A 26,486-nucleotide genomic window follows, 5' to 3' on the forward strand; every position below is an offset into this window, starting at 1 on the left:
GCTGGAGGAACCAGCACCTCCCACTCCCAACTGACCAATCCCCCTCTGTCCCATCATGGAGGAAGCAATCTGATTGGCTCAATCTCCCCGCCACAGTGTGGGTGTGACCAGCAATGTAATGGCCTCCTAGTGGACCCAGAACTCCTGCTCCTCCACTTGAGTTGGAGATCCAGTACCTGGACCTGAGCTGTCCTGTCTTTACTCAGTCTATCATTTACTGATCAGCTCCTTCATCAAATGAGCCATGAGCCATGACTACTTCGACTCTTTACTCTTTCCATCCGCCCCCCCCCCCCCCCGCCCCACAACTGGAGATTGAACTCTGGGCCGGGGTGCTGTCCCTGAACTTCTTTAACTCAAGGCTAGGACATTACCCTTTGAGCCACAGTGCCACTTCTGGCTTTTTCCGAGTAGTTTATTAGAGCCTCACGGAGTTTGTCCTGCCCGGACTGGCTTTAAACCATGATCCCTAGATCTCAGCCTCCTGAGTAGCTAGGATTACAGGTGTGAGCCACTAGTGCCTAGCTACTTCCACTCTTCTCTCATCCCAGAGGCCCTGTCTGCACCAGGTGACTGCCATCTGACCAGTGTTACACCAGTTTCTCGGCCCACCTCCAGAGGCTTCCATGCCTGGAATCCTAGCTACTCGGGAGGCTGAGATCCGAGGATCAAGGTTCAAAGCCAGCCCAGGCCAGAAAGGCCACAAGACAATCTCCAGTTAACCCCCAGAAAACCAGAAGTGGTGCTGTGGTTCAACCTGATAGAGCTCTAGCCTTGAGCTGAAGAGCTCAGGGACAGTGCCCAAGCCCAGAGTAAAAGCTCCATGACCAAAAAGAAAAAAGATGGACATGGTCCAAGTAGTTCATTTGCATTTGTGAAAACAGAACAATGGAACCTGTTGAAATTATCTGAGGAGAAGCTTGTCAGGGAGAGTGACAGAGGGGGTAAGCTTCATCAGGATACATTGTATGGACGCGTGGGAACCATTTAAAAAAATGAATAGCTTAAAAAAGAATACAGGGTTGGAGGCATGGCTCAAATGGTAGAGTTCTTGCCTAAAAATGATGTTATATCTTCATTGAGTAATTAAAAACTAAACAATATGCAAGAAAAAAAAACTTGGCCAGGCACTGGTGGCTCAGGCCCGCTGCAATCCTAGATACTCAGGAGGCTGAGATATGAGGACTGCGGTTCAAAGCCAGCCCAGGCAATTAAAAAAAAAACTTTGCTCATGTCTGGAGAGTGGATGGGCAACTAAAGCCACGCTGAGGACCAGCAATGAGACAGTGACACACCCGCAGTCCACCGGTGGGGTCTGAGTCTGATTCACTTTATTACTATGTCACCAGAAGTCACCACCGTCACTTGGTTCACCACAGATGGATGGGTGTCATGGAGGAGGGGGGCCACAGGGCCACTCTGGAGAGACTTAACCAGGTGGGAGGGGTCAGGAGCGGGGGGGGGGGCCAGCATGGGGGCCGCCCTTCACCACACACACACACACACACACACACACACACACACACACTTATGGAGCCTTATATTATACATCTTATATATAGAAAATATATATATTTATACTATTCACAGGCAGTAATGCTGTGGGAAGGACCAGGGCACCCAGGCAAGGGCTGTGGCACCTGGGGTGGGGTGTCGGCTGAGGGGCGGCGCTGGGGACAGCTGGACCAGTCCATCCTCCATCCACTCTGTGTGGGAGGGGCTATCTCCCTGTGCTCCTCTGAGTATCAAAAGGATCTTGGGCAAGGCTAGGCATCCCCAGCAGTAACAAGTGGGGGTTCTTAGTTACATAGAAGCCCTGGAGAATCACCAGGGGAGAGGGCGGTGGGGGGAGGGGGGGAGCTGTCGGAGGGGCCTCTGGGAATCAGTCTAGCATCAGGTTGGGAGCCACCCAGGCAGGATGGGCATCAACGTAAAAAGGCGAAGGCTGCGGCTGCCCCCCCGCCCCCCCCCCCACTCTGTGGACATTAGGGTCTTCCTGTCCCAGATGTGACCCTGTCCAATGGTCTCCGTTTGTGTGGTGCCTTCTGTGCTCGGCAGGAGGCGTGGTCAGGCTGCAGGCGGCCCTTCTCGAAGGACGGTGGAGCCGGGGAAGCAAGGGCAGTCGAGGGGACTGGTGTGGTGCTGGCCCGGGTCACCGTCGCCAGGAGCCTCCCGGCCGTGGGGTCCTAAGTTCTCCCGCGGACGGACATCTCGCGCCCTCTGCCTCATGTCCACAGTGGCGTGTCCCCACCTGTGTCCCGAGATGCAGGGGGGCTGGACCCCGAGGAGGGGAAGGGAGGATGCATCCTGAGGTGACAGATCGCACCTCAGCAGGGATGTGGGGGAACTTCCCAGCCCTGGGGTGGGGGGGTGGGGGGGTGAGAGGGCAGTCAGGGCCAGCGGCTGCTCTGGTCGGTACTAAGAAGCAGATAAGCAGCACCTGGGGTCTCCAGGACCCACCAGCAGGGGGCTCCGTATGGAGCAGGCCTGGGCTAGGCTGTCCCCCATCCTTCTGGGACACACAGGGAACCACCAGGTGCTGGAGGAAACAATCCCGCAGCGCCAGACCCCGCTGCTCAGAGTAGCGGGTCACCTGTCCCCAAGCCGTCCCTTCCCCAGCTGGGACAAAGGCAAGTCAGCGATGGCCAACACTGCTGCCCTGTACTGCTCTCTAGGCCTCCCTTCCCCACCCTGCTCGGTGCAGTGCCTGCCTTCTCCTCCGCTCACACGAGGGTCCTTGCCGGGAGCAGGGAGGCTGCCATACGATCCGAACTGCCTTCCCCGAAGGGCCCCAGCTCTGCCAAGATAGATGGCCCCCACACACCCTGGGTCTCCCCCGCAGGGATGCTGGTAACTGGCGGCTGGGGCAAGCAGTGGTGGGCCCGTGGGGTCCTTGTGGGAGGTGGGGTGATGGTGGTGGGAGAGACGTCGTCCCTCCGCCCTGTCCCGGGGGGTCGGCCGGGGTGCCGTCCGCACTGGCGGGAAGAGGGGCACGGCATCGTGTGCAGGGAGAGCCCACTGCAGCCGGGGCCCGGCTCTCCTGGAGGCTCCGGGATCCCCCACCCTGGGGACTCCACAGCCCCGCCCTTCTACTCTGCCTCCCACGGGCCTTCCAGAAGGTCGGGGAGGGCGAGACCTATGCCCAGGCCCCTGCTGGGTGACCAGGAGACTGGATGGTAATGCCAGCCCATTCGGCTGCTGGACCCCGGGCCAGTGCCAGCACGCTGCCCCCCACCACCGGGGCCGGGCAAGGGCCTGGGGGGCTCTCCCGGAGGCTGGCCTCGGCTGGCCCGCTCAGGGTAGGCTCCCTGTGGGACAGCTCCTTGCTTAGGAGGGGAGCCCCAGGGGTGGGGTGCAGGTCCCGGGTGGGCTTGTTGGGGACGAGGCCCCGAGGCCTGACAGGACGAGTCATACCGCCGGGGCTGCGGGGAGGGCGGGCTGGCACGGTCGGCGGGGGGCTGTCTCTGCTTGCCTGGCCTCCTCCCAGATGCCCCCCGTCCTTGACGGCTCAGGCCACCTTCCCCCCCGCCGTGAGCCTGAGGCAGCTCCGTCCACCGGGCAGGCCTGCTGCAGCACAGGCTCTGGGGGGCCCAGACACGGCGCTCGCCCTGTGACCCGGTCCATCCGCCCCACCGTTCCTGCCTCTGGCACCCACAGGGCCTCCTCTGCACCCCTCTTTCACCACCCTCCCAACAAGCACAGGCCTGGCACCGCAGGTACTCAATGAATGCGCGAGGACACGATGAACGGATGCCAGCCCTGCCCCCTGCCCTCTGGGCCCCGTCGGGCACACACCCTCAGACACACTTGCACACACATGGGCGCCCCCACAAGGGCTGCCCCAGCCCCACTGCAACGTGGAGGCTGAGGAGGTGCTGGGCGGGGCTGCCGGGAGGGGCGGGTGGGGCGGGGCTTGGGGAGGGGCAGGCGGTCCAGGGGGCTCAGTAGCCCTGCGACTGGTAGCCCTGTGGCTCAGAGTCGAAGGCATTGGCCGGCTGCTGGTAGGTGCCGCCCATGCCGGCGGGGTCCGGCCCGGTGCTAGGCTCTGCGTAGGGGGCGTAAGGCATGCTGGAGTCCTGGCTGGGGTCCATGTAGTCCTGGGAGAAGAGGGCCGAGTCGGCGCCAATCTGGTACCGCTGGAAGGCCAGCACAGCCTGGCCCGCCTGGGGTGGGGGCCGGTGGGGACAAGGGCAGGTAGGAGGGGTGGTTAAGGGAGAGACAGACAAGAGCACTGGGTTAGTGATGGTTAGTAGACAGGAGACAGGCCACAGAGATCCTCAAAGCACCAGGCTTGACGGGGCAGGACTGTCCCCACCGCGTCCCTCCAGCCTTCGGGACCACACGTCCAGCCGGGGTAAACCTCAGAGGCCACTGTCACCAAACAGAATTTTTTGTTGTTGATTGTGGGGCTTGCGCTCTGGACCTGGGTACTGCCCCCGAGCTTTTGTGCTCAAGGCTAGCACTTTGAGCCACAGTGCTGCTTCTGGAGTCTCACAGACTTTCCTGCCCAGGGTGGCTTCAAACCGTGATCTAGGATTAACAGGCGTGAGCGACTACAGCTCAACCAAGGATTTTTATCTACACTGTGGAGAGGTCCTAGGGGCCCATGGCTGCTTCCCAACTTGGGTTTGGGTGCTATGTGGAATGGGGGGGAAAAGATGTCTTAGTTGGACAGAGAACTTGACATGTCCTAGGAGCCATTCTCTGCCCCTGCTGCAGCCAGGTACAGTCATGTGATTAATTAAGTTCCGGTCAACAAGGTACTGCCCATGTTCTCTGTTCTACTCTTTGATCTGAGGCCTGGAGTGTGGCTGTGATCACTGGAGCTCTAGGTGCTAAAATGGGCCACGAAGATCATATGCCAAATTGCAGAAATGGAGGGCACCTGGGTCACTGAAGACCTCCAAACCGCCGTGCCAGCCCTGCCCGGGCTTTGTTTAAATCGCTGCTATTTGGGGTTGGCGTCCTTGCTGCTGAACCCGATTGTGGCTGAGACATTCAGCCAGACAAGTTGGGACACTGAATTAAGTGGAGTGACACAGGTTGCAGGACCACAGGATTTGCCAGTGCCCTGACTATTCAACATCTGCCAGAACCCCCAGCAGGGAACCATGGAGGCACACATGACCACTGGAGCCCTTTCGTGCAGTACATGGCTGCGGTGTGAACCATTCGCTTTGATATCAGTAAAAGCAACTTGCACTGCAGACACCAACCCGCTGGGCTAAGGAGCAAGGCATTCTTCCCACTGAAGCCCAGGCTTGCAACGAGAGCTTCTCTCGAGAGCTTCCTCACCTAGGAGCTGGAAAAGGTAAGGCTGAGAAACATCAGGGTTAGGTGGAGGTTAGAGGCTGGGAATGTGGCTTAGAGGTAGACTGCTTGCCTTGCCTAGCATGCGTGAAGCCCTGGGTTCGATTCCTCAGCACCACATACACAGAAAAGGCTGGAAGTAGAGTGCTAGCCTTGAGCAAAAAGAAGCCAGGGACGGTGCTCAGGCACTGAGTCCCAAGCCCCAGGACTGGCAAAAAAAAAAAAGTCTGGACTGACTTAAAAATCACGATCTTCAGATCTCAGCCTCCCGAATAGGGTGACAGGCGTGAGCCGCTGGTGCGCGGCTCCTTTCTCTTTTCTGCAGGCTTTGAGCAGGCTAGGTAAGAGTTCCACCGCTGAGCTACACTCCCAGCCCGAGGAGGCTCCCAGGACCGAGGGCTCTGTGGTTCATCGCAGGCCAAGCACAAACCTAGGGGAGGGCAGACAGGCCCAGGGCAGCTGGGTAGAGGAGTACATGTGGCCCCCTGAAGGCCGGCTGCTGGGGTTTCAGAGGCTGGAACCAGAGAAGTGGGGTGGGGAGGGGCTGCTGGCAAGCCAGGAGGAGCTCACAGGAACAGAGGGCAAAGCTTGAGGCAAGGTCCTAGGCCCTGCTCCCCGTACCCCGGGCTCCCCTGTTCTCACACTCCCGGCCTCCCTGCTTCCTTGCCTCCCACACAGGGGCCCTCGGGGAGAGGCCACTGGCCACAGGCACAGAGGACTGTCTCTGCAGTCAGCCTTCTGCCTCTAAGGCCAGGCTTCCCTGGTCACAGACGGGAGAGGCCTGGTACTGGCTGGCCTGCGCTGCACTGGGGAGGCGAGGAGTCCTGCCAAGAGCCAGGGACCTGGGTCCCCTGGTCCTCAGGACTCAAGGACGCTGTCAGGTCTCTTCCAGGAGGCAGGCCACGAGCACTGCAGGCCTCCAGGGCTAGGTAGCACCCTTCCTGAGCTCCACCCTAGTGAGGCTGGGCATTGCTCTGCGGCTTCAACTGCCTCCACGTCCACACAGAGGGGAGGGGTGGGCACTGCCCAGGCACTGAGGGCCGCAGGAGAACCTGTGATGGCAGAGGGGCTCACCCGGAGACTCGCCCCAAAAGGAGAGCGTACAGGGGTCTCTCAGGCCTGGAGAGGACGGATGGACGGATGGAGAGATGAGCAGGATTTATATTTATTGAGCATCCGCGTGCCAGGGCTGCGTTGGCCTTGGTTTTAGTGCACGATGGCCTTGAGCAGCTGGCCTGTAGTCAGCTGTCAGTGGAGGGGAAATGGACTGAGGCTCAGAGAGGTGCAGAGATTGGCTCTAGGTCACACTGCAAAGGACCACAGGCCAGGCAGCGCTCTCTAGCAGGCTGGGCCGGCCAGCCTTCAGAAAACGGGAAGACCAGGCCCCCTGCCATAGCCCTGGACAGGCCATCAGAAAACAGCCCCTTTAACTGGGGGGGGGGGCACCTCCTGGCAGCTGGTGCTGCGTGGGGCCACCCGTCTTCTACCAGCCTGCGGCACACTTGGGGATCGGTTCTTCCCGCCTTTCCCTCCTCAGTCTGTGAGCTCCTGGGCCAGGGACTCTGTCTAATCCACCATAGGCACAAAATAGCTGCTCAATAAATGTTTACTGAATGAACAAACACAAAGAACAAACAAAGGAGATGATGAATGAATGAGCAAGTGGTAAGCTGGGCTGGTCCCCGAAGCCAGCCTGCCTGCCCTCCCTGCCCTGGGGGGACACGGGCTATGGCTGGGCGGTGGCAGGGAACAGTGTGTTGTACTCTTCCTGGAAGGAAAGGTCCTTCAGTCTGCGCACGGCCAAGACTGCAGTCAGGCTCTGCCGGAGAGAGCAGGGGTGAGGCCGCTGGGGCGGTGTGAGGGGCGGCGGTGCCCCAGAGCTGCAGGCCTGCCCAGGCCCCACAGCCCCTGACCGGCAGAGCTGCAGACCCGCCCCCAGAGACCCCATACCCCGTCACCCAGGCTTTTCTGCAAGTCCCACCCACGGGGGGGCCGGAGCTTGCAAGCTCTTCCCACCTCGGGGGGAGGGGAGGAGTTACCTTCTCTGCACTAAAATTCTCTGGGACCCCCTGCTCTTCCTGCCCAGGCCTGAGACCTCAAGAGCTGGCCATCTGAATCCCACGTGTCCCCCAGACTGCAGTGCTCACTACTACACTGAGGACCTGGGGGTCCCCGAAGAAAACAGGCGTGTGGACCTGCATCTGCTTCCTGTCAGCATGAAGACAGGCATGTGCCACGGAGCCCGGAGGGTGGTGGAGAGGGGTGGGGTCTGGGGAGAGGGGTGGGGTCTGGGGAGAGGGGTGGCCTCCAGTTGAGATCATTGTCATGATCTCGGCCACCCAGGTAGAAGGGCGCCCAGCACTGGATCTTGAACTTGAATGAATTACCAACAACAGAAAGATCAGAATGGATGGAAAAACTCGTCCTTTGGCTTCCCTGAAAAGACCGACGCGCTGGCGTCTGTGATCCCCTGGGGACAGACAGAGCGAGGCCTGGGGCTTGGCTGGGGAAACGGGGCTCAGGGGGTGCTGTACTCACCCAGGTGAAGATGGAGAAGAAGGAGAAGGCGATGGCGGCCCGGGCTGCGTCCGTCCCTTCGTTCAGTGGGTTGTCCTTGGGCTTGGACACCTGCCACTGATTGGCCAGGTAGCAGAAGCCCACAAACCAGAGGAAGGCCCAGAAGGCTGGGGGTCACAAGGCAGGTTGCACAGGAAGAAGGACACACAAGGCAGAGGGGAGGCACAGGAAACAGAGGAACAAGAGAAATCCACAGAGCGCCTCCCGCCCCAGCCGAGGTGAGGGCAGAGAGAGGGGCCAGAGGAGGGGCAACCAGCCAGCAAATGCAGACATGGCGGTGACGGCAGGGCCAGGCCCAAGGAGGAGCGGCCAGGGCAGAGCCAGGACAGACGGTGCACCACGGCAGTCCACGGTGTAGGAAGGACAAACGGGGTGGGGGAGGGGAGAGAGAGAGCAGTCAGGTTAGGCTGGCAAGGCGCTGACCTCTGGAGTCTAATTTCCATCCACTTCCCTCTCTTGGGCCCACAGCCCACCAGACGCTGGCCGCCGCCCTCCGCCCGCTGGCGTGCACAGAAGCAGGGGTGGGACGGGCGGCAGGGCAAGGTGGTGCCGAGCCGGGCTTGGAGCTCGATAAGGGGGTCTGCCTGGAGCAGCTCAGGACGCGCTGTGTGTGAGGGGGGGGTGGTGGTGGAGCACAGCCCAACCCACAAAGGCACTGCTGGGGGTCCCCCGGGGCTCTGCAGGAGCCCTGTGCCACAGGCCAGGGTGGCCGCACCTGACCCTGGACCCCCAAAGCAGAGCAGGGCACTGCCAGAGGCTCTTCGGAACGGGCGGAGGGTGCAGGCCTATGCCGGACAGCGCCAGGACGAGGGGGAGCCTGAGGCTCTGCAGGAAGGGGCGTAGGGGGGCGCCGAGGCAGGAGGAGGGTCCCCCACTGCCCGTGCCTCAGTTTCTGCGTGCAGCAGGTGGCAGGGCCCCGGGCCCAGGGTCTCCACGGACTCACCCGAGACGCCAATGTCAGACAGCACGGCCTTTTTGCGGTCCTTCACGCTGCTGATCTGCGGGAAGTAGACGTCCAGGGCCAGGTAGAGCAGGCAGGTGAGGAAGGCCAGCACGCCCACGGCCACGCCGTAGCTGCAGGCGTTGGGGTTGCGGTTGTAGATGCAGAACTCCTCGCGCTCCGTGGGGCTGTTGAGGTAGCCCTCGTTGACGATGGAGCCGAACACCACGATGGAGAACACCTGCGCGGGGAGGGGGAGGGGCGAGCTGGGACAGGACGCCCACCGGCACTGCTGTCACCCTGCCGCCTGCCCCTCGGTGACCCGGGACACAGCGGAGGGAGGCTCGGAGAGGAGGGCAACTAGTCCTGGGTCACACAGCACAGGAAGATCAATCACGTCCTTCCTCAGCCACCAGGACCCAAGGACCTCTGACACCAGACGCAGGCTCCGTGAACCCATCGCCAAGGCCCCTGAGGACTGGACTGCTCCCCCAAATGGGACCTTACAGGCCATCCTGGGGATACGCCGGCCAAGCCCCGTTCCCCGGTTCCCTCCAGTGGTCCCAAGAAGACAGGGTGATGAAGGAAAACCGCGCGCCTCCATGCCACCTCGCTTGGCCCGTCAGCCACCCCTGGAGGCTCAGCTCTGCTGGAGGGCAGCAGCAGGGACGGGCCTGGGACCAGCCAGCCCCGCCTCTGCCACCCACACCTAGGGTGAGGGCGGCCCCGCCTGTGACCGATTCCACCAGACGGCATATGGCCAACTCCCGCAGGACATGGCTCCCGCCTGGCTTGGCCCTGGCCCCCTGCTCGCTTGCTGGAGGCCAGCTGCCGCGTTTGGAGCTGCCCCACGGAGAAGCTCGCTAGTGACTGAGGGAGGTCTCTAGTAGCTGGCGGGGCGCTGGGACCCTCTGTCAGAAGCTGGCAGGGCTGAGCTGAACTTGAATGTGGATCCGTCCTCAGTAGAGAAGTCAGGTGAGACCACACCCCTGCTGACACTGAGGCATCGACACCCACAAGTGCAGATTTCTAACACAGACAAACTGTGAAAATGCTTGCTCTTTTTTTTTTTTTTTTTGCCAGTCTCGGTTCTGGGAACTGTACCTGAGCTTTTTTTTTTTGCGCTCAAGGCTAGCACTCTACCACTTGAGCCACAGCACCACTTTCAGCTCTTCTGTTTGTGTGGTACTGAGGAACAGAACCCAGGGCTTCATGCATGCTAGCCGAAATGTTGGCTCTTATGCCATAAGTTTGGGGACAATTTGTTATGCAGCAATTACTAACTAACACATCAGTATCATCAGCATTTTGCAGAGAAGGCAGTCAAGGCTCGAGTATTATGAATGTGTCCAGTAAACCAAACCTTAAGGGCCAGGCTTCCTCCGTGGGCCATTCACCTTTCCTAAATGAGGTCAGGAGGGAGGCCAGGCCTGAAAGCCCTGAAAGTGGAAGCACTGCTCAAGTGGGTGTACAGTGCCAACCTTGACTGAAAAAGTCAAGGAAGAGTTCAAGTCCCAGTCCTGACACACACAAAAGAAGGCTCGGCCCTAAGTGTGGCCTGTGATGAGCCAGAGGCGCGAGCTGGGGGGAGTCCCACTATTCTCTACTTCCCATTTTGCTAGAATAGGAAACCAATCCCTATGTGAGCCAGGAGGGGTGGTGGGACAAGCAAGAGAAGCACTGCTAATGTTCCCTACACCTTTACTGTGTGTGCGTGTACGTGTGTGTGTGCGTGTGCATGTGTGCGCGCTGGTCCTGTGGCTTGAACCAGGGATGCTGGTCCCCGAGCTTCTTTCACTCAAGGTTAGTGTGCTACCACTTCAGCCACAGCTCTCCTTCCAGCGTTGTTGGTAACTTCATGGAGTTAGTTTCCTCTCTCATAGGCCTTCCTGTCTAGGCTGGCTTTGAACTGTGATCCTCAGGTCTCAGCCTCCGAGTAGCTAGGATTACAGGCGTGAGCCACTGGTGCTAGGCTCTGTGTCTAGTAGTTTATGGAGGTTAAATGGAAATGAGTCTCATGGACTTTCATGCCTGAGCTGGCTTCAAACGGTGATCCTCAGATCTCAGCCTCCCGAGTAGCTAGGATTATAGGCCCGAGCCACCAGCACCCAGCCCAATCTTATCTTTCTGAGATGTCTCTAGTCACCTGCCTCATAACAATGCCCTGTCCAGGGTGCTGTAAGCACATATGCGAGGTGGGCCCATGGCACTGTGGCCTGGTGACCTCGCAGCTTGTGACGTGCGCACAGTGACAGAATTGTCTAATGATGCTCTCTGAGTGCATCCTGTTGCTAAGCAACATAAACTGGTCCTGTACACAGATCTCACAATGCACAGGGTCTACACAGGAAGTGGGAACATCTAAGACACATAAATCTACATTTAATGAGAGAATCGGCAAACACTCTTCCTGGAAGGAGGGCATGGCCAAAGGTTTAGAGACCAATGTTTCAGTTGTGTAAAGGTGGAACCCGGCCTAAATATAAACTGCCAGATTACTTATAACTCAGTCACACAAAGAAGAGCCATGAGGGTACTTGTAAAATCCTCACCAGAAAACCTGCATCATCAACACGGGCCGAACCTGAGGCCAATTATCTGGATCACAGCCCCTCACTCCCTCCATCCAACCAAGCTGACATCAGCTTCAGGGGGTGGCCCAGGAAAAAAGGTGGTGTTTCTACAGACCCAGAGAGCCAGGCGAGAGATAAAGAGGGAGGAAGCCCTGCAGGGCAGCAGCAGTGCAAGGGATTCAGCAAAAGTCTGGTCTGGTGCTCAGGGGCTCAGGACTGGGGAGCCAGCACTTCAAAGCCTTCAGGAGCTGGGTGTGGTAGTGTATGCCTGTAATCCCGGCATTCAGCAAGCTGAGGCAGATCGGACAGATCCTGGCTAGCCAGGCAAGCCAGGCTCTGCAGAGCCAGGGTGTACCCTGGCTGCTGAGGCCGCTGCCAGTCAGACTCTGCGCACAGCCATCTTGAGCTTGGCTAGGAGCACCTGCAATGGTCCAAGGCCGTACCAGAAAAGCACCAGGTCGGGAATCCGAGGCCCGTGCTGCCTGTCATTAGAGCCAGCAGAACAGAAAGGCCGCCAGGTTAGAAAGCAGAGTCCGACGGTCCCCATCTGAGCCTGCAGCCCCTGCTCCGGGGCCTTGGCCAAGTAACTGAACCTCTCCGAGTCTGAGCCTCTCGGCTGGGGGTGGAGCTCAGGACTAAGCATGCGCCTAGCACATGAGGACTGGGCTCTGAGTCATCCTCTGGGAGAACTGCACACAAGCACCCAGAGGGCGCAGGCCTCAGAGGACTGGGGTGAGACTGAGGCCAGCAAAGAAGGAAAAACACCCGCGAGCCTTTCTAAGACACCGCTGCTCTCTGGGTTGGAGAAGACAGCCCTACAGCGGGAGGGGGAACAGAAATAGACGCCCTTCAAAAGACGGGGAACAAGGGGCCTCCCCCAAGGCCAGGAGGGGAGAGGAGAGGGAAGCAGGCACAAGTCCGGAAGTCCAGGCCTTGGGGATTGCAGTGGAGGTGGAACCATTAACTCTGGGCTCTCTAGAGAGACGGCACAGGAAATCCTGAGAGGCCTGGAAGAACGTGCTGGAGACAATATGTCCCCAAGAGGGAGAGGAACAGCATCAAAACACCCTCACAGCCAAGACGGTGATACACACCTGTAATCCCAGAAGAAAAAGCCAAAGGCAGAAGCGAAAGGTCCGGACAAAGTCAGGCAGCTGAAGCCGGGCACCAGTGCTCATACCTGTCATGCTAGCTACTCGAGAGGCTGAGATCTGAGGATCTTGGTTAGAAGCCGGACCAGGCAGGCAAGTCCACGAGACTTACATCTCCAATTAACCACCGAAAGCTAAAAAGTGGAGCTGTGACTCAAGCGGTAGAGCACTCAATCCAAAAAGCTACGGGGCTGCACCCAGGCCCTGAGTTCAAACCCCGGAATCAACACATTAAAGAGACAGACAGACAGACACACACACACACACACACACACAGAAAAGAAAAAAAAAAGGGAGCTGGGGTGTGGCTCAAGTGGTAGAGTTCCTGCCTAGCAAACTCGAGGTCTTGAGTTCAAACCTTAGGACTGGGGTGCGATCGCCCTCAGAGGCCTGGGGCCTGGGTAAGCACTCAGCACAGGCTTCCGGCTTCTGGGGGGGGGGGGGGTCCGGCACGGTACTGGGAGGGGCGACCCCCTGACCCTGTGGGACAGGAACCTGCTGTGAGCCCCAGATCCCACATGGCTGACCCCGCTGTACCAAGGCCACCCTGGCCTCACCCGCCCGGTGTGGGGCCACCTGGAGCGGGGCCACCTGAAGGGAACCCAACAAGAGCACGGGACATTCGGAGCCACGCCGGCCAGGGCCCTCAGCTCTGAATGCAGCTGAGGCAGAAGGCGCGGTGGGGGCGGGGGGGGGGGGGCAGGAGAGGGACCAGGCCTGGCAGGCGGTGATGGGGACACAGGCTTTGGTGAAATGTCACCAGGGGCCCTGGGAGGTGGTGACACGACCTGACTGTGGAGGTCACAGCCCCCTCTGAACTGGTTCCCCCTCCAATGTGTCCCCAGCCTGCGGCTTGAAGGGCACTGAGTCCTGACAAGCACAGCTTCTGGGGCTGGGCCTCCTCTCCGCCGCCAGGGCAGGAGGGTCCCCATCCTAACACCACAAGTCCTGGTGAATGTCATAGAGAAGTAAAAGTGCAAGAAGAGGGGGACCTGGTGGCCAGTGGTGTCTCTCACAGGTGACCCAACTGCAGCGAGGGCCCTGAGCCAATCAGTTATCTGCAAGAGCTGCAAGTGCAAAGGCTCTGGGGCGCACGTGAGCCAGGTGGGTTGGGAAGCTGCCGCGGGCCACAGCAGCTGGAGCAGAACGAGCAAAGGGGAGATCCCTGAGAAGTGAGGTCACCGAGGTAGACAGCAGCTGGTCTCTGGGACCTTGAGGGGCACCCCCTGGCTGCTGAGAAGAACCCCTGGGCAGCCGGGGCGGGGGGGGGGGGGGGGTAACTGCAGGAACTCCTGCAGCTGCAAGGCAAGGGAGGGGGGTGGAGGGCTGTCGATCAGACACTGAGGTTAGAGCCCCCGGAATTAAGGGAGTGCAAAGGGAGGTGGAAGGTTGGGCTCAATAACAGGCTTGGAGTCCTTACTGCCTGCGGGCCTGGGAGCGGCTCGGGTAGGGGCCTATAGCCCGCCCAAGCGGTCTCCGGACACCCTGCAGAATTCTCTCAGCCCTCCAGCTGCCATGCGCCACCCAAGCAGGAGCCCCCAGAACAGGGCACACTCCCGCTTACCACGGCCTGCTGTGGCAGGGGCAGTCGTGGAAGGGGTTTTTCCCTGTCATATGCAGTTAATTCATGGAGACCGTGCCGCCACCCACCAGGGGGACCCTCCAGGCCACCAAGCCAGCCACCACTGGAACCAAGTTTCTTGGAATCAAAAGCCAGTGCCAGCCCGGTGACAGGGCCAGATCTGCAGGGACCACAAGGAACTCCCAGAGCAGCGCAAGGAGACACCAGACAACCGGAAACTAAACCAGAGCGCAACTCTACACCAGCCTTGGCTGCAGAGCAGCACGAGGGGCAAGGCGGGGGGGGGGGGGGGACAGCGACAGAGAGGGACGGCCAGGCAGGTCCAGGGGAGCCGGCTGGTCACATTCCTGAGCAAACCCCATCTCCCCCTGGGCTCGGGAAGCAGCCCAGGCGAAGAGCCAGGTTCCTGCCTCTTCTGCATCCCCACCCATCTCTTCAGAGACCATTCCGGACGATGCGTGGTGCAGACTCACGCCCAGTTCCCAAACAAAGCACAAGGACGCTTGGAAGCAGGGAATTTCAGGATCCTTGGTGGCTGGATTCAGAGGCATCAAGAACCAGAGGCCCCAGAAGCCCTGAGCCCTGGGTGACCCTAAGCATCTGTCTGCCGTCCCTGCCCTGTTCAGACAGGACAGGCTGTAGGAGAATTCCGCACAGCTGTCCCTGCTCCGCAAGCTGTCGCCGTCGAGAACCTGCGGGGACCTGTGACCCTGCCACGCTCCTGGGAGCCGGAGCTGGCCTGCAGCCTCCTAGGGCTCTTGACAGTCATGTGAGCAAAGACGGACATGGAGGCTCAGACACCCATTCCAGCACAGAGTTCCTCCCCGCCCCCAAGCCACAGGATCAGCACAAGACCCAGGAGGGCCGTCTGCCGGTGGCCGGGTGGAGGGACAGGCCACCCGCCTTGGGGACCAGATGGTGCTCTCGCTTCCCAGGCAGAACCCATCAGGGTGAGCCTGGGGCCACGGGCGGGGAGCTAGGGCGGAGGGGCCCAGCTGGCATGGGGTGACCGAGGTCACTGCCCAGCCAGGAAGTCCCAGAGGCCTCGCTGTGAAATGCAGCTTGGCTTGTCCCCAGATAGGTTCAGGGAGGTGGCATCTGGAGCCTTACTGTCCTGGCAGCTGCTGAGGCTCCGTCTTCCCACCCCGAGTGGGAAAGTCTGCCCCGGCCAGGCAGCAGGAGGAGCCCTGCCCTGGCCGCCCGGTGACACTGCAGCCGCTCCTGAGAAAGCCCACCCGAGGGGGCGCTGAGGTCCCCGGGGGCCTCCCGGCTCACCCCCAGCCTCTCATGGCCTCTGCATGACCCTCATCCACAGGGTCCCAGGCTGCCCCCAGGCCCCAGGCCCTGCTCAAAGCGAAATCTCCCCATCCCCAGGACCAGCCCCCCCCTTACACTTCCTCTCTCTCAGGAGGCAGAACTGGGGTTTGAACTCCAGGCTAGGCAGGCATGGTACCACTGAGCCACACCCCCAACCCGTTTCAGTGTGTGTCTATGTGTGCGTGTGCCAGGACTGGGGCTTGAACACAGGGCCTTACACTCTCTCTTCACTTTCTTACTTCAGGCTGGCACTCTACCACTTGAACCACGCCTCCACTTTTGACTTTTTGCTGGCTAACGGGTGTTAAGAGCCTCACAGACGGGGCTGGGGATATGGCCTAGTGGCAAGAGAGCTTGCCTCCCATACATGAAGCCCTAGGTTCGATTCCCCAGCACCACATATACGGAAAATGGCCAGAAGTGGCGCTGTGGCTCAGGTGGCAGAGTGCTAGCCTTGAGCAAAAGGAAGCCAGGGACAGTGCTCAGGCCCAGAGTCCAAGGCCCAGGACTGGCCAAAAAAAAAAAAGAGCCTCACAGACGTCCCTGCCCAGGCTCACTCTGAACTGCAGTCTTCATATCTCAGCCTCCTGAGTAGCTAGGATTACAGGCGTGAGTCACTGGTGCCCGGCAAGTGCTGGCATTGCGCGCAGACCCCAGCTTCCCCCTGGAGGACTGAGGCAGGCTGTATCCCCTTCCAGGTCATGTGAGGGAAACCTCAAAGCTAGCACAGCATCTCATGATGGGGCTGGGTGGCCAGGAGCTTCCGGAAGAGCCCCTCAGAGCTGGGGGGCGGGGGTGGCAGGAAGGGAGCCCAGCCTCCTCTCCTCCCTGCAGCCTGGGCCCCAGCCCAGCGGGGATTAGGAGGTAATCTTCTCACAGCTCTCCGCGCCAGGTCTCAGTGGGGAGGGACAGGATGGGTCAGTCTCTCCAGGGACTGAGATGAGCCCTGCACCACTGTCCCTGCCCTGCAAGCCCGGTGCCCATCAGGAAGGGCTCAGTGAGCTCTTGGCTGGACAGGACCCCCCACTCTGCCTGTGATCCTGTTGCTGCCTCTGTCCTTTTGGGCACCGGAAGGGGAGGGGACAATGTCACCACTCGTGACGGTGGTACAGAATCTGAGCCCCAGACTCAGCTAAGTTCCAGACACAGGAGGCGGGCACTGCTGCACCCATTTTATAGATGAGCTGGGAAGAGCAGGTTCACGTCAGCGTCTCTACCTGCCTAACACTGTTCCTCATCCCTTCTGTGGGGGCTCCAGGCCCTCAAGGATGTGAGCCAGCCCAGCCCTGCCCCACCTTTCAGAAGAAAGGCAGAGGGAGAGAGGCCATTGCCTGAAGAGTTCACAGCCACCACTGGAGCAACAACAAAAGTGGAAGGACAGGTGGAGAGAGTAAGCTGGGAAATCCGGGAAGGCTTCATGGGGGAAGTGACCACATGGGAATGTTGGTAGGATTGGACAAAGGGCAGTTCTCACCTCTTCCGCTTACATGTAGAACCCTCCCTCCCGAAGCTGGGTAGTGCCCTGGGCTGAGGGTGGGACAGCAAATCCATGCCCTCCAGGCCTTGCAATCCCCTGGGCTGACTTCCTGAGCTGGGCAAGTGTCCCCTTGCTTGCGGTCACTGCTCACCCTCACGGTTAAACCAGATTCCTGGCTGCAGACCCCTGTCTAGGGGGCGAGTCTCCCTCCACGGGCAGCCTTGCTGTCCGGATCCATGCCCTGGCCCGCCCTGTTGGCTGAGAGGCATCAAGAACGATCTGCCACAGGACCTGGCAACATGAAGGCCACGTGAAGGTCAGGGCTGATCTTGACAAGTGTGGGGGGAGCCAGGAGGAGCCTGGTGCAGCGACCAGGCCCGCCTCCTCTGGGAAGCACTTCCGGAAGGGGGGATAACAGCCACTTGTTAGGAAGGAACAGAAGGGCGAAGTGGATGGAGGAGGGGAGGGGAGAGGAGGAGGAGGCCAGAGAAGCTGCAGCTGTGCTGGAGGGGAGGGGAGGGCGGCCAGGGTGTGAGAAGGACCATAGATGCCAGGCTGGCAGAGGCTTCTGTGACACCGGGGGACCAGCAGAGCTGGCGGGGAAGGAGGAAGCAGCTGCCCAGGACTGGGATGACATCAAGGCTGGATGAAAAGGGTCCAGCCATGGCCTCAGGTGTCAGGAGGGCCCCGTCCCTCACTTCAGGCCCCTCCATTGAGGGGCTACGGAGGCTAGGTTGGGGGACAAGCCAGGTTGCAGTGCAGTTTATATAACGGGGTCACGGAGGCTATGACTTTGGGAGAGGCTCGGGGGGTCAGGACCGGGGACACTGTGCACTGTAGGGACCTGAGGACCCCCCAGCTTGTGGGAGAGCCTAACATGGTCACAGCAGAGTCCGTGTCCTGTGCTGCCACCCAGCAGGGGGTAGCCGAGGACAATTCCATCCTGGGAGACGGGGACAAGGCTCCTGCCGGTCCGGGACATTCTGCTCCTCACACACACAGCCCCGGCCCTGGGGCCCTCTGCTCAAGTCTTGCTTTTCCTATTTGGAGGTCTAGAGAGTGAGTACTCAGGCAAGTGCTTGGTGGCAAAGCACTCGGTCCTTTCTCTTTCTCTTTGTTTCTTTGGGTGGGGTTCCTCGCTATTCCTGAGCCTCCTCTTTCACCTCCCACGTAAGGTGGCTCTTGAGATTTCTTCTTTGAAGAGGGACAGAGCGATGGTCGGCTCTGGTCAGCACTGTCACTGATCCCTGACACAAACAAAGGTGGAAAGACCGATTCTGGCTCATGGAATCAGGTCCATGGGGTCTCGGGTCAGCTGGGGCCACAAAGGTGGGCAGCCTGTGAAGATGGGGGGAAGACGGGGGGGGGGGGGACCGGGAGGAGGCCGGGGGAGGACGGAGAAGAGCCTGAGAGGAGGCTGGGGAGGACGGAGAGGAGCCTGGGAGGAGGCTGAGGGAGGCCTGGAGGGGGCTGGGGGAGGATGAGGAGGAGCCTGGGGGAGGCCTGGGGGGGGGCTGGGGGAGGACGAGGAGGAGCCTGGGGGAGGACAGGGAGGACGGGGAGGAGCCTGAGAGGAGGCCAGGAGAAGCTGGAGAGGAGGCTGGGAGAAGGCCAGAGGAGGATGGAGAGAAGGTGGGGGGGAGGACAGGGGAGGATGGGGAGGAGCCTGGGGGAGGGCAGGGAGGGCAGGAGGAGGCTGGGGAGGAGGCCGGGAGGAGGCCAGGGGAGGCCAGGGAGGAGGGGGAGAAGGCCGCCGGGGGAGGCCAGGGAAGGATGGGGGAGGAGGCCGGGGGAGGATGGGGGAGGCCTGGGGGGGAGGCCAGGGAGGAGGCTAGGGACCCCGGGTAACGGAGACTCACACCCAGTTCCTCCAGTTAGGCCTCCCTGCCCAAGGTGCCTACCAAAACACCTCCTAAAATAGCACCACCGGCCAAACTCCAAAGCCCCCCACCTTGGGAGCACAGGAAGAACAAGAGTGGGGTTCTCTAGAGGTAGAGGGGTTGGAATCCATCAGCTCCATCCAGCTGTCCTCCCATCTGACAAGTAGGGAAACTGAGGCCCAAGAGCACTGGCCTCTAGCTCCAGTCACACAGCCGGGGGGGGGGGGGTGTGGAGAGGCTACTGTGCGTACTTCCCCATGCTCCCATCGTCCCCTCCCCCAGGACGGCTGGTTCTTCCGGCCTGGGTGCCAAGAGAGGGTTCTCCAACAGCCCTGCCATCTGCCTCTCCTCCCGCCCTCCCCTGCCTTCCCGCTTTGGCCCCTGGGCTCAGGCGTGCCTGGCAGCTTGGCTCACTGGGTCACTGGGCCCTGTGATGTGGTTGGGGTGCCCCTCGGGCTGTGCCCCCCACCTCCGTAGTCTCTATGTAAAGTGAGGATGGCAGGACACATGAGAAGCTCACCGTTGCCACCACCTTCCAGACTCCCCCAGACCAGCCACTTCAGCTCACGTCACTGAGAGGAAACTGAGGCTGGGAGAAGCAGGGTTTTCGAAGTCCCCCCATGGCTCTCTTGATTCCCCAATCCCCCAGCTGCCCCAGTACCCGAGGAAGCTGCTAAGACACATGACTGAAACCACAGTTCTCCCTCAAGTCCCCTTGTGATGGCTTGTCCTAGACCTGAGAGACACAGCGCCAAGGGTCAGCCTTGGGCAGAGGCAAGATTCCAAGATGGGCAGTGAAAAATGCTAAGCAGGGTCAGGGGACAGCCACAGACCCAGCGAGGATGCCTGGCCCCACAGGCCTTCCACACCAAGCATCCCGCCAGGCCCTGGGGGCCCACGCCTGTAATCCTAGCTACTCAGGAGGCTGAGATGTGAGGATCAGGGTTCAGAGCCAGCCAGCGCAGGAAAGCCCATGAGATTCTTAACTTCAATTAACCACCAAAAAAGCCATAAGTGGAACTGTGGCTCAAGTGGTAGAGCACCAACCTTGAGCAAAGAAAGCTCAAGGGATAGCACCTAGTTCCTGAGCAGAAGCCCCAGGATGGACATAAAACCAAGTCAGGCGCCAGTGGCTCACGCCTGTAATCTTAGTACTCAGGAGTCTGAGATCTGAGGATCATGGTTTGAAGCCAGCGCGGGTAGGGGTAGAACTGTGGCTCAAGAAGTAAAGCCCTAATCTTGAGCAAAAGCAGCTCAGGGACAGCACTCAGGCCCCAAGTTCAAGGCCCAGGACCAGAAAACAACAGAAGAGAACCTCTCTATTGCCCAGCACTGATCTTCTCTTGTTGATTGGTCCTTTCAAGCCCCTACAAGAAAGATCCTCAAAGCCAAACCAAAGGTGCCCAGCGCTAGGAAATGACCACGATTCCTGGTGGTGACTGTTTCCCCTCAGGCTGCAGAACCAGGAAATGAGTCTCTCTGGCAGGCATCGGTTGTGGACCCGCAATGGACCCACACCTCTGTCCCAGACAGGCCTCCTGGGTCACGTCGGGAAATCGAAGCAGGCGAGGAGAAGGGGACACTCGTTTAATGTCACAGCTGCCACCCCAAACCCAGATGGAGGTGGCAGCTCTCAGGCTGCCCTGGACAAGACTGCAACTTAAGCTACCTACACTGAGGACCAAACCACCCAAACTCCGTTGAGGGCCAAATGGGAACTGGGAGGCCCTGATTCTGACTGGCCAGGCAGAGGGGCTCTGAAACCCCCGAAGCTCAGGGTCCAAGGTGGATCCCAGTTGGGGAAGGTCTGCAACTTAGTTTGGAAGTCTTATTGACATACACACCCCTTTTGTGCTGGTCCTGGGGCTTGAACTCAGGGCCTATGTGCTGGCCCTGAGCTTTTTTTCTTTTCTTTTTCCTCTCAAGGCTAGTAGTGCTCTACCACTTGATCCACATCTCCACTGCCATGGTGGTTAATTAAAGTTACGAGTATCATGGAGGGGCTGGGAATATGGCTTAGTGGTAGAGTGCTTGCCTCGTATACATGAAGCCCTGGGTTCAACTCCTCAGCACCACATATATAGAAAACGGCCAGAAGTGACGCTGTGGCTCAAGTAGTAGAGTGCTAGCCTTGAGCAAAAAGAAGCCAAGGACAGTGCTCAGGCCCTGAGTTCAAGCCCCAGGACTGGCAAAAAGAAAAAAAAAGGAGACTCATGGACTTCCCTGTTCAAGCTGACTTTGAACTATAATGCTCAGATCTCAGCCTCCAGAGTAGCTAGGATTACAGGTATGTGCCACTGGAGCCGGCTCTCTCTCTCTCTCACTGTACCACGTGAGCCACAGTGCCACTTCCGGCTTTTTCTGTGTATGTGGTACTGAGGAATCGAACCCAGGGCTTCGTGCATGCTAGGCAAGCTTTCTGCCACTAAGCCACATTCCCAGCCCCTCTCTTTTTGTGAAATGATCTTCCCACGCTCTCCTTGGGTACTGGGGATTCAACTCAGGGCTGTGCGCATGCCTGGGCAAGAGCTCTACCCCTGAGCTAGGCTCACACACCTTTTTTAGCTTTTGAAACAGGCTAGCTTCCAACATGAGCTCCTCCAGCCCAAACCTCCCAAATGCCGGGATTACAGGCTTGTGTCATCACAGTGGCATCTGGATCTTTCTGGCATAAATTTTACCATCTCACAAGTGCATGCGCACCTGTTGGTGGAGCCTTCCAGGGTGGTGGTGAGGTATGGGTAATATACGAATTCTAAATGCCAACCCTCCCACTTCATCATGGGCAGAGGGGCTCCTGGTAAGTTCCAGCAAACCAGGAGGATCTATCTGGTCACCTGAGACCTAGAGACCAGGCTCTGCTCGTTCTATAAGGAAGCTTGCTGCCACATGCCCTGCAGCATGCAATGGGGAGAAATGTACAAAGGGAGGCAGTGTGCAAAGGGGGTGGTGTACAAAGGGCCACAGTGTGCAAAGGGCCATGGGTGGGGCAGCAGCAGTGCCCATCACCCCCTCCCTAACCTGGTAAGAAGTCTCAGCACACAACAGACTTCCCCAAAAGACTAGAAAATATAGCAGTGGGGGCACTTAACTCCCATTTTCTGCCTAAGGAGCAAGAAATGTTTCTCTCCTTTTCTATTTCTCTCTACATTAGTCTTGCTATACTGAAATAAATCCTTGCTAAGACTTTTAAAGAAGAGCCAACAGGGGCTGGGAATGTGACTTAGTGGTAAAGTGCCTGCCTAACATGCACGAGGATCTGGGTTTGATTCCTCAGCACCACACAAACAAAAAAGAATAATAAAATTATGCTTAAAATAATAAGAATAAATAAATAAGAGAGAAGAGGTGCTGAGGATTTAGCTCAATGGAAGAGCATTTGCCTGGCACAAGTACAAGGCCCTGAATTCAGTCTCACTGGGGAGGGGGGAGGGGGGGAGAGAGAGAGAGAGAAAGAGAGAGAGAGGGAGAGAGGGAGAGAGGGAGAGAGAGAGAGAGAGAGAGCCTAGCACTGCATGAATTGCCCAAATGGCAGTGTTTCCCCTCCTCCAATTTTCTCAGTTGTGGTAAAATATATGACATATGGTCTTCACCATTTCTTTCTTTTTTGCAGTGCTGGGGATTGAACTCAGGGCAAGTGTTCTACCCCTGAGTTACATCCTCAACTCCATCCTCCCAGTGTACTTGAGCCATAGTTCCATTTTGGGTTTTTTTTGAGCAGTTAATTTCAGCAACTTTCCTGCTTGGGCTGCCTCTGAACTTGTGATTCTCAAATCTCAGGTTACAGGCATGAGCCATTGTTGCCCAACATTCATGGTTTTTGTTTTTGTTGATTGTGGGGCTTAAACTCTGGACCTGGGCGCTGTCCCTGAGCTCTTCAGCTCAAGGCTAGCACTCTACCACTTGAGCCTCAGCGCCACTTCAGTTTTCTGGTGGTTAACTGGAGAAAAGCGGCTCACAAACTTTCCTGCCCGAGCTGGCTTTGAACTAGGGTCCTCAGATCTCAGCCTCTTGAGTAGCTGGGATTACAGGTGTGAGCCACCAATGCCCAGCTTCGCTGCTTTTTGTCCAACTATCATGTGTGATTTTCCTATTTTCCAATAATCAGCAGGTATTGATGATCTAGAAAAAAATGTTTTTGAGAATTTCCCTCCCTCCCTTTCTTTGTGCCAGTACTAAGGCTTGACCTCAGGGCCTTGTGCTCTCAACCAGGCTCTTCCCTTCATAGTTGGTGCTCTACCACTTAAGCCATGCCTCCAGTCCAGCATTTTACTGGTTAACTGGAGATAGTCTTGAGGACTTTTCTGCCTAGGCTGGCTTCAAACCTTGATCTTGATATCTCAGCCTCAGGAATAACCAGGATTACAACAACCCTGAGTCACACGCTCTTGGCAAGCTTATTTTTATCTATTTTTTAAATTAAATTTTATTGACAAGGTGATGTACAGAAGGGGTACAGTTACATAATACAGAAGGCAGTGAGTACACTTCTTGTCTTATTTGTTATACTCTCCCTCGTTTTTCTTTCCCTTCCCTAGTTCAGATAATTTTTATCTATTTTAAAAGGTATCAGTGTGTCTTTATTGGATAGATGCTCAGAGAGAGAGAGAGAGAGAGAGAGAGAGAGAGAGAGACAGAGAGACAGAGAGACAGAGAGACAGAGAGAGAGACGGCCCCTTTGTGTCCCGGTGTGTGAGCAGGCCAGGGAGATGGGGGAATTCGAGCACTGGCCAGGCTTGGCCCCGACGATCTTCCCGTGCTTTCTGATCCTGAAATTCCAGGACTCCACATTTTCCCCTACCCTAGGCTATGACAGGAAGTCGTAGGTTCCTGTGCTCACCTTGCCTTGCAATTTTCAGGTCTCTAGTGCCCTGGCCACTGGGGGCACCAGCTAGGGAACCATACACAGTGGGCGCTCAATGTGTGCTTGTTTTTCTCCATACCCACCCATACCACATCCTCCACACCCTGATGTGCACAACAAGGACAACTCTCCCCACCTGCAAGGCCCAAGGTGACGTCACCTACTCCAGGAAGCTCCTGGATTCCACAGCAAGGACCCTCTTCCTGCCTCCTTCATGGCTTCTGCCTGGGGCACCTGGCTGTCTCCCCAGTGGGACTGTGGGCTCTGGAGCACCAGGCAGTCAGTGCCTGAGTCATGCCACTGTCCCTCAGGGCCTGGCACTCAATAAAGCTATGCTAAATGAAGCCATCACCCGCAGAAATGACCCAAGCATAAGCACTGCCCGCCCACACCCCCTCACCAAGCCTGCCTGTCAGAGTCCTGGGGAAGAGGAGGGCAGCACGCAGAGCTAGCCCACCTGACTGGTCAAGGTGCCACCTTTGCCTAAGGTCCGCCTGCTGGGAGCTGGGGACTGTCTCCCATGCATGAATTCAGTGCCAGAAACCCTCGTGGACACGCTGAGGTGCCAGTACCCGCAGACCAATGGCACAGGGGCTTCCCTAGAGGGGACAAATGGTCATCCTTCCTGCTGCCAGGGCAAACCTGCAAGCAGTCCAACCCACCAGACCCTAAAACAGCCCTGAAATGCTTGGGGGAGGGGGGCGGCAGGCATTCAGCCTGCCTAGGTCACAGCTGGCCTCTGCACAGCCCCCTACGGGTCCTGACCGTGTCCCTGCCACGGTGTCCCCAATATCGGCCCTTCTGGTCTGGTGGCACCAGCAAGGGGCCCCAGACCCACAGGGGCAAGACCCTCCACAAGGACTTCTCAACTGCGACCAGCTAACCAGTTCTCCTTCCTTAGAGTGCAAAGCCACCACAACACCCCCCCATCCTTACCACCTCTGCCCTATCTTCCCCTCAGATCTGAGCTGAGCCCCACTCCTCAGCGCTGGGGTTCTGCTCCCCGCCCCCCCCTCCATTCCCCGGCCCAGGCCGCAGGTGCAGAACAGGCCTTTCATTGGGGGAGGGGACCTTCCTTCCAAATAACCTGGCCCCGTAGACGTCCAGGTGTGGACTGAGGTGGGGGGCGGCGGAGGAAGGTGCAGCGCTATGGATCCAGGAAATGTCACAGTTCAAGGGGTGGGGGGGGTGGGGGCTCAAGGAAGCTCCTCCCACCCTTTCTATAAGCAGGGAAACTGAGGCACGTTAGAGGGGGCCCCGCCCAACTCCGAACCCAATTCCTCGTTGTGGGTGAGCGTTTCTAGGTGGTTCCCTGCCCAAGGTCACGCGGCGAAGACGCGGCTGTTGGGGGGAGGGTGAGGGGGGGGATGCCTGGTACCCGGCGGGGGACCCGGGGCTCCGCGCCCTCCGGGCTGGGCAGCGCCCCCCCGGCCGCGGGTCCCCGGCGCCTCCCCTGCCACAGGCACGGCCCGCGCCCCAGCAGGCGACCCACGCCCTGTCATCGTCCCTCCCCCCCCCCAAAAAAACCCTGCGCCTCGAACCCGGGGCACCGTCCGCACGGGCGCGCGCGCCCCCAGCCTCCAGCTGCAGAGCGGCGGCCCGGAGGTCACACGGCGCGGGGAGCGGGGGGCGCGCGGGGAGACCGGGGCTCGGGGCGTCCGCGGCCGCCCGCAGGGAGCCCCGCGGGGGCCGCCGCGGCTTTCGGGGCCCACCGCCCTCGCCCACGGCTCCCTCCCCACCCCCCACCCCGCCCCAGCGCGGACGCCCAGCCCGTCCTCACCCAGGACACGACGCGCAGGATGGTGTGCGGCTGCCGGACCAGGGTGTGGGGGTCGAAGGCGCCTCCGGCTTTGCCCGCTCCGTACGCACCCCCTTCCATCGTGGCTGCCCGGCGCAGCGCCCCCCGCTCGGCGCGCGCCGCCGACTCCTGCGCGTGCGCGTGCGCGTGCGCGGCGCCCCCCCCCGCCCGCCCCGCCCCCTCCCCGGCGCGCCGCCGGCCCGTGCGCGTGCGCGTGCGCGGCGCCCCGCCCCCTCCCTTCCCCGGCCGCGCGGCCGGCGTCGCTCGCGGCTCCGACAGGGGGGCGCCCGCCGCCGTGAGGGACGACGGGCCGAGAGGGAGGGAGGGAGGGAGGGAGGGGCGGGGCGGGGCGGGGCGCTGCGCTCGGGCTCGTGGGGGCGCGCGTGCTGCGGGCCGGGACGCGTGGTGACGGGCCAATTGCGTGGACGGCAGAGCAGGGGCAGGGGGAGGAGGGGTGCGTGCGGGCCGTCTCCGGGACCCGGACACCCACCCACCCCCACCTCCTCCTCCGATGACGTCACGCGCCCTCCCCCCCCCCCCCGCCCGGCTCCGAGGTGGCGGCTGCGGAGAGGCCGGGATGCTCGGGGGAGCCTCCACCTCCGTCCTTATGTAATCGCCGCTGCCCGGGCCTGGCCCGCACCGGGCGCCGCTGCACCCCGGGGCGCACACCGTGGGCGCGGCGGCGTGGCGTCGGGCCGGGGCGGGGACCGCCACCTCCCAGGGCAAAGCCTGTCATGGGGGGGGGGGGGAACCTCGGAGCTGCTTCCCCTGGAAGCCACTGACTGACTCCCCGCTGGGGTCCGCAGACCTCCAGGGCGAACCGGCCTGGCGTCCCAGCTTCCACCGTACCCGGGTCCCTCGCGCCCAGCCAGGCTCTTTTTCGGTCACCTTGGGATCCAAGAAGGACAGGACTGCTGGACAGACAGACATCCTGGGACAGGTGTGCCAACTGGCCTCGCCGGACCCCCAAGGACTGGCTCGTTTCAACAAGGCCCCCGGCTGACCCCTTCTGTCCAC

At 59.7% G+C, this 26,486-nt stretch overlaps 1 protein-coding gene and 1 long non-coding RNA gene across 4 annotated transcripts; one reads left to right on the forward strand and one right to left on the reverse strand.

Moving 5' to 3' along the window:
- Positions 1–1,309: 1,309 nt before the first annotated feature.
- On the reverse strand, positions 1,310–25,626 carry Syngr1 (synaptogyrin 1). Of its 3 annotated transcripts, none has more exons than XM_048355152.1 (4): positions 25,452–25,626; positions 8,831–9,068; positions 7,849–7,994; positions 1,310–4,163 (listed from the first exon to the last, which is right to left on the reverse strand). In XM_048355152.1, the coding sequence occupies exons 1-4, from the start codon at positions 25,548–25,550 to the stop codon at positions 3,942–3,944; spliced, it is 705 nt and encodes a 234-aa protein (XP_048211109.1). In that variant the 5' UTR covers positions 25,551–25,626; the 3' UTR covers positions 1,310–3,941. The 3 variants fall into 3 exon arrangements, with proteins under 3 accessions (XP_048211109.1, XP_048211119.1, XP_048211127.1); XM_048355162.1 differs by having other exon boundaries at positions 1,310–4,097; positions 25,452–25,625; XM_048355170.1 differs by lacking the exon at positions 1,310–4,163 and adding an exon at positions 6,635–7,129 and having other exon boundaries at positions 25,452–25,622.
- On the forward strand, positions 10,841–22,018 carry LOC125358217. The gene is made up of 3 exons (XR_007212282.1): positions 10,841–11,360; positions 20,593–20,602; positions 22,006–22,018. It is a non-coding gene; the product is annotated as an uncharacterized LOC125358217 (long non-coding RNA).
- Positions 25,627–26,486: the final 860 nt, after the last annotated feature.

This window comes from Perognathus longimembris, chromosome 1 (genome assembly GCF_023159225.1).
Source record: "Perognathus longimembris pacificus isolate PPM17 chromosome 1, ASM2315922v1, whole genome shotgun sequence".
Taxonomy (NCBI): Eukaryota; Metazoa; Chordata; class Mammalia; order Rodentia; family Heteromyidae; genus Perognathus; species Perognathus longimembris.

Bases quoted from the DNA above. Each gene is read 5' to 3' on its own strand.
- Syngr1 (XM_048355152.1), bottom strand. From the start codon at position 25,550: ATGGAAGGGGGTGCGTACGGAGCGGGCAAAGCCGGAGGCGCCTTCGAC. The intron at 9,069-25,451 runs GTGAGGACGGGC...CTCCCCGCGCAG, and splicing joins TCCTGCGCGTCGTGTCCTGG to GTGTTCTCCATCGTGGTGTT. The intron at 4,164-7,848 runs GTGAGTACAGCA...CCCCCACCCCAG, and splicing joins TCTTCTCCATCTTCACCTGG to GCGGGCCAGGCTGTGCTGGC.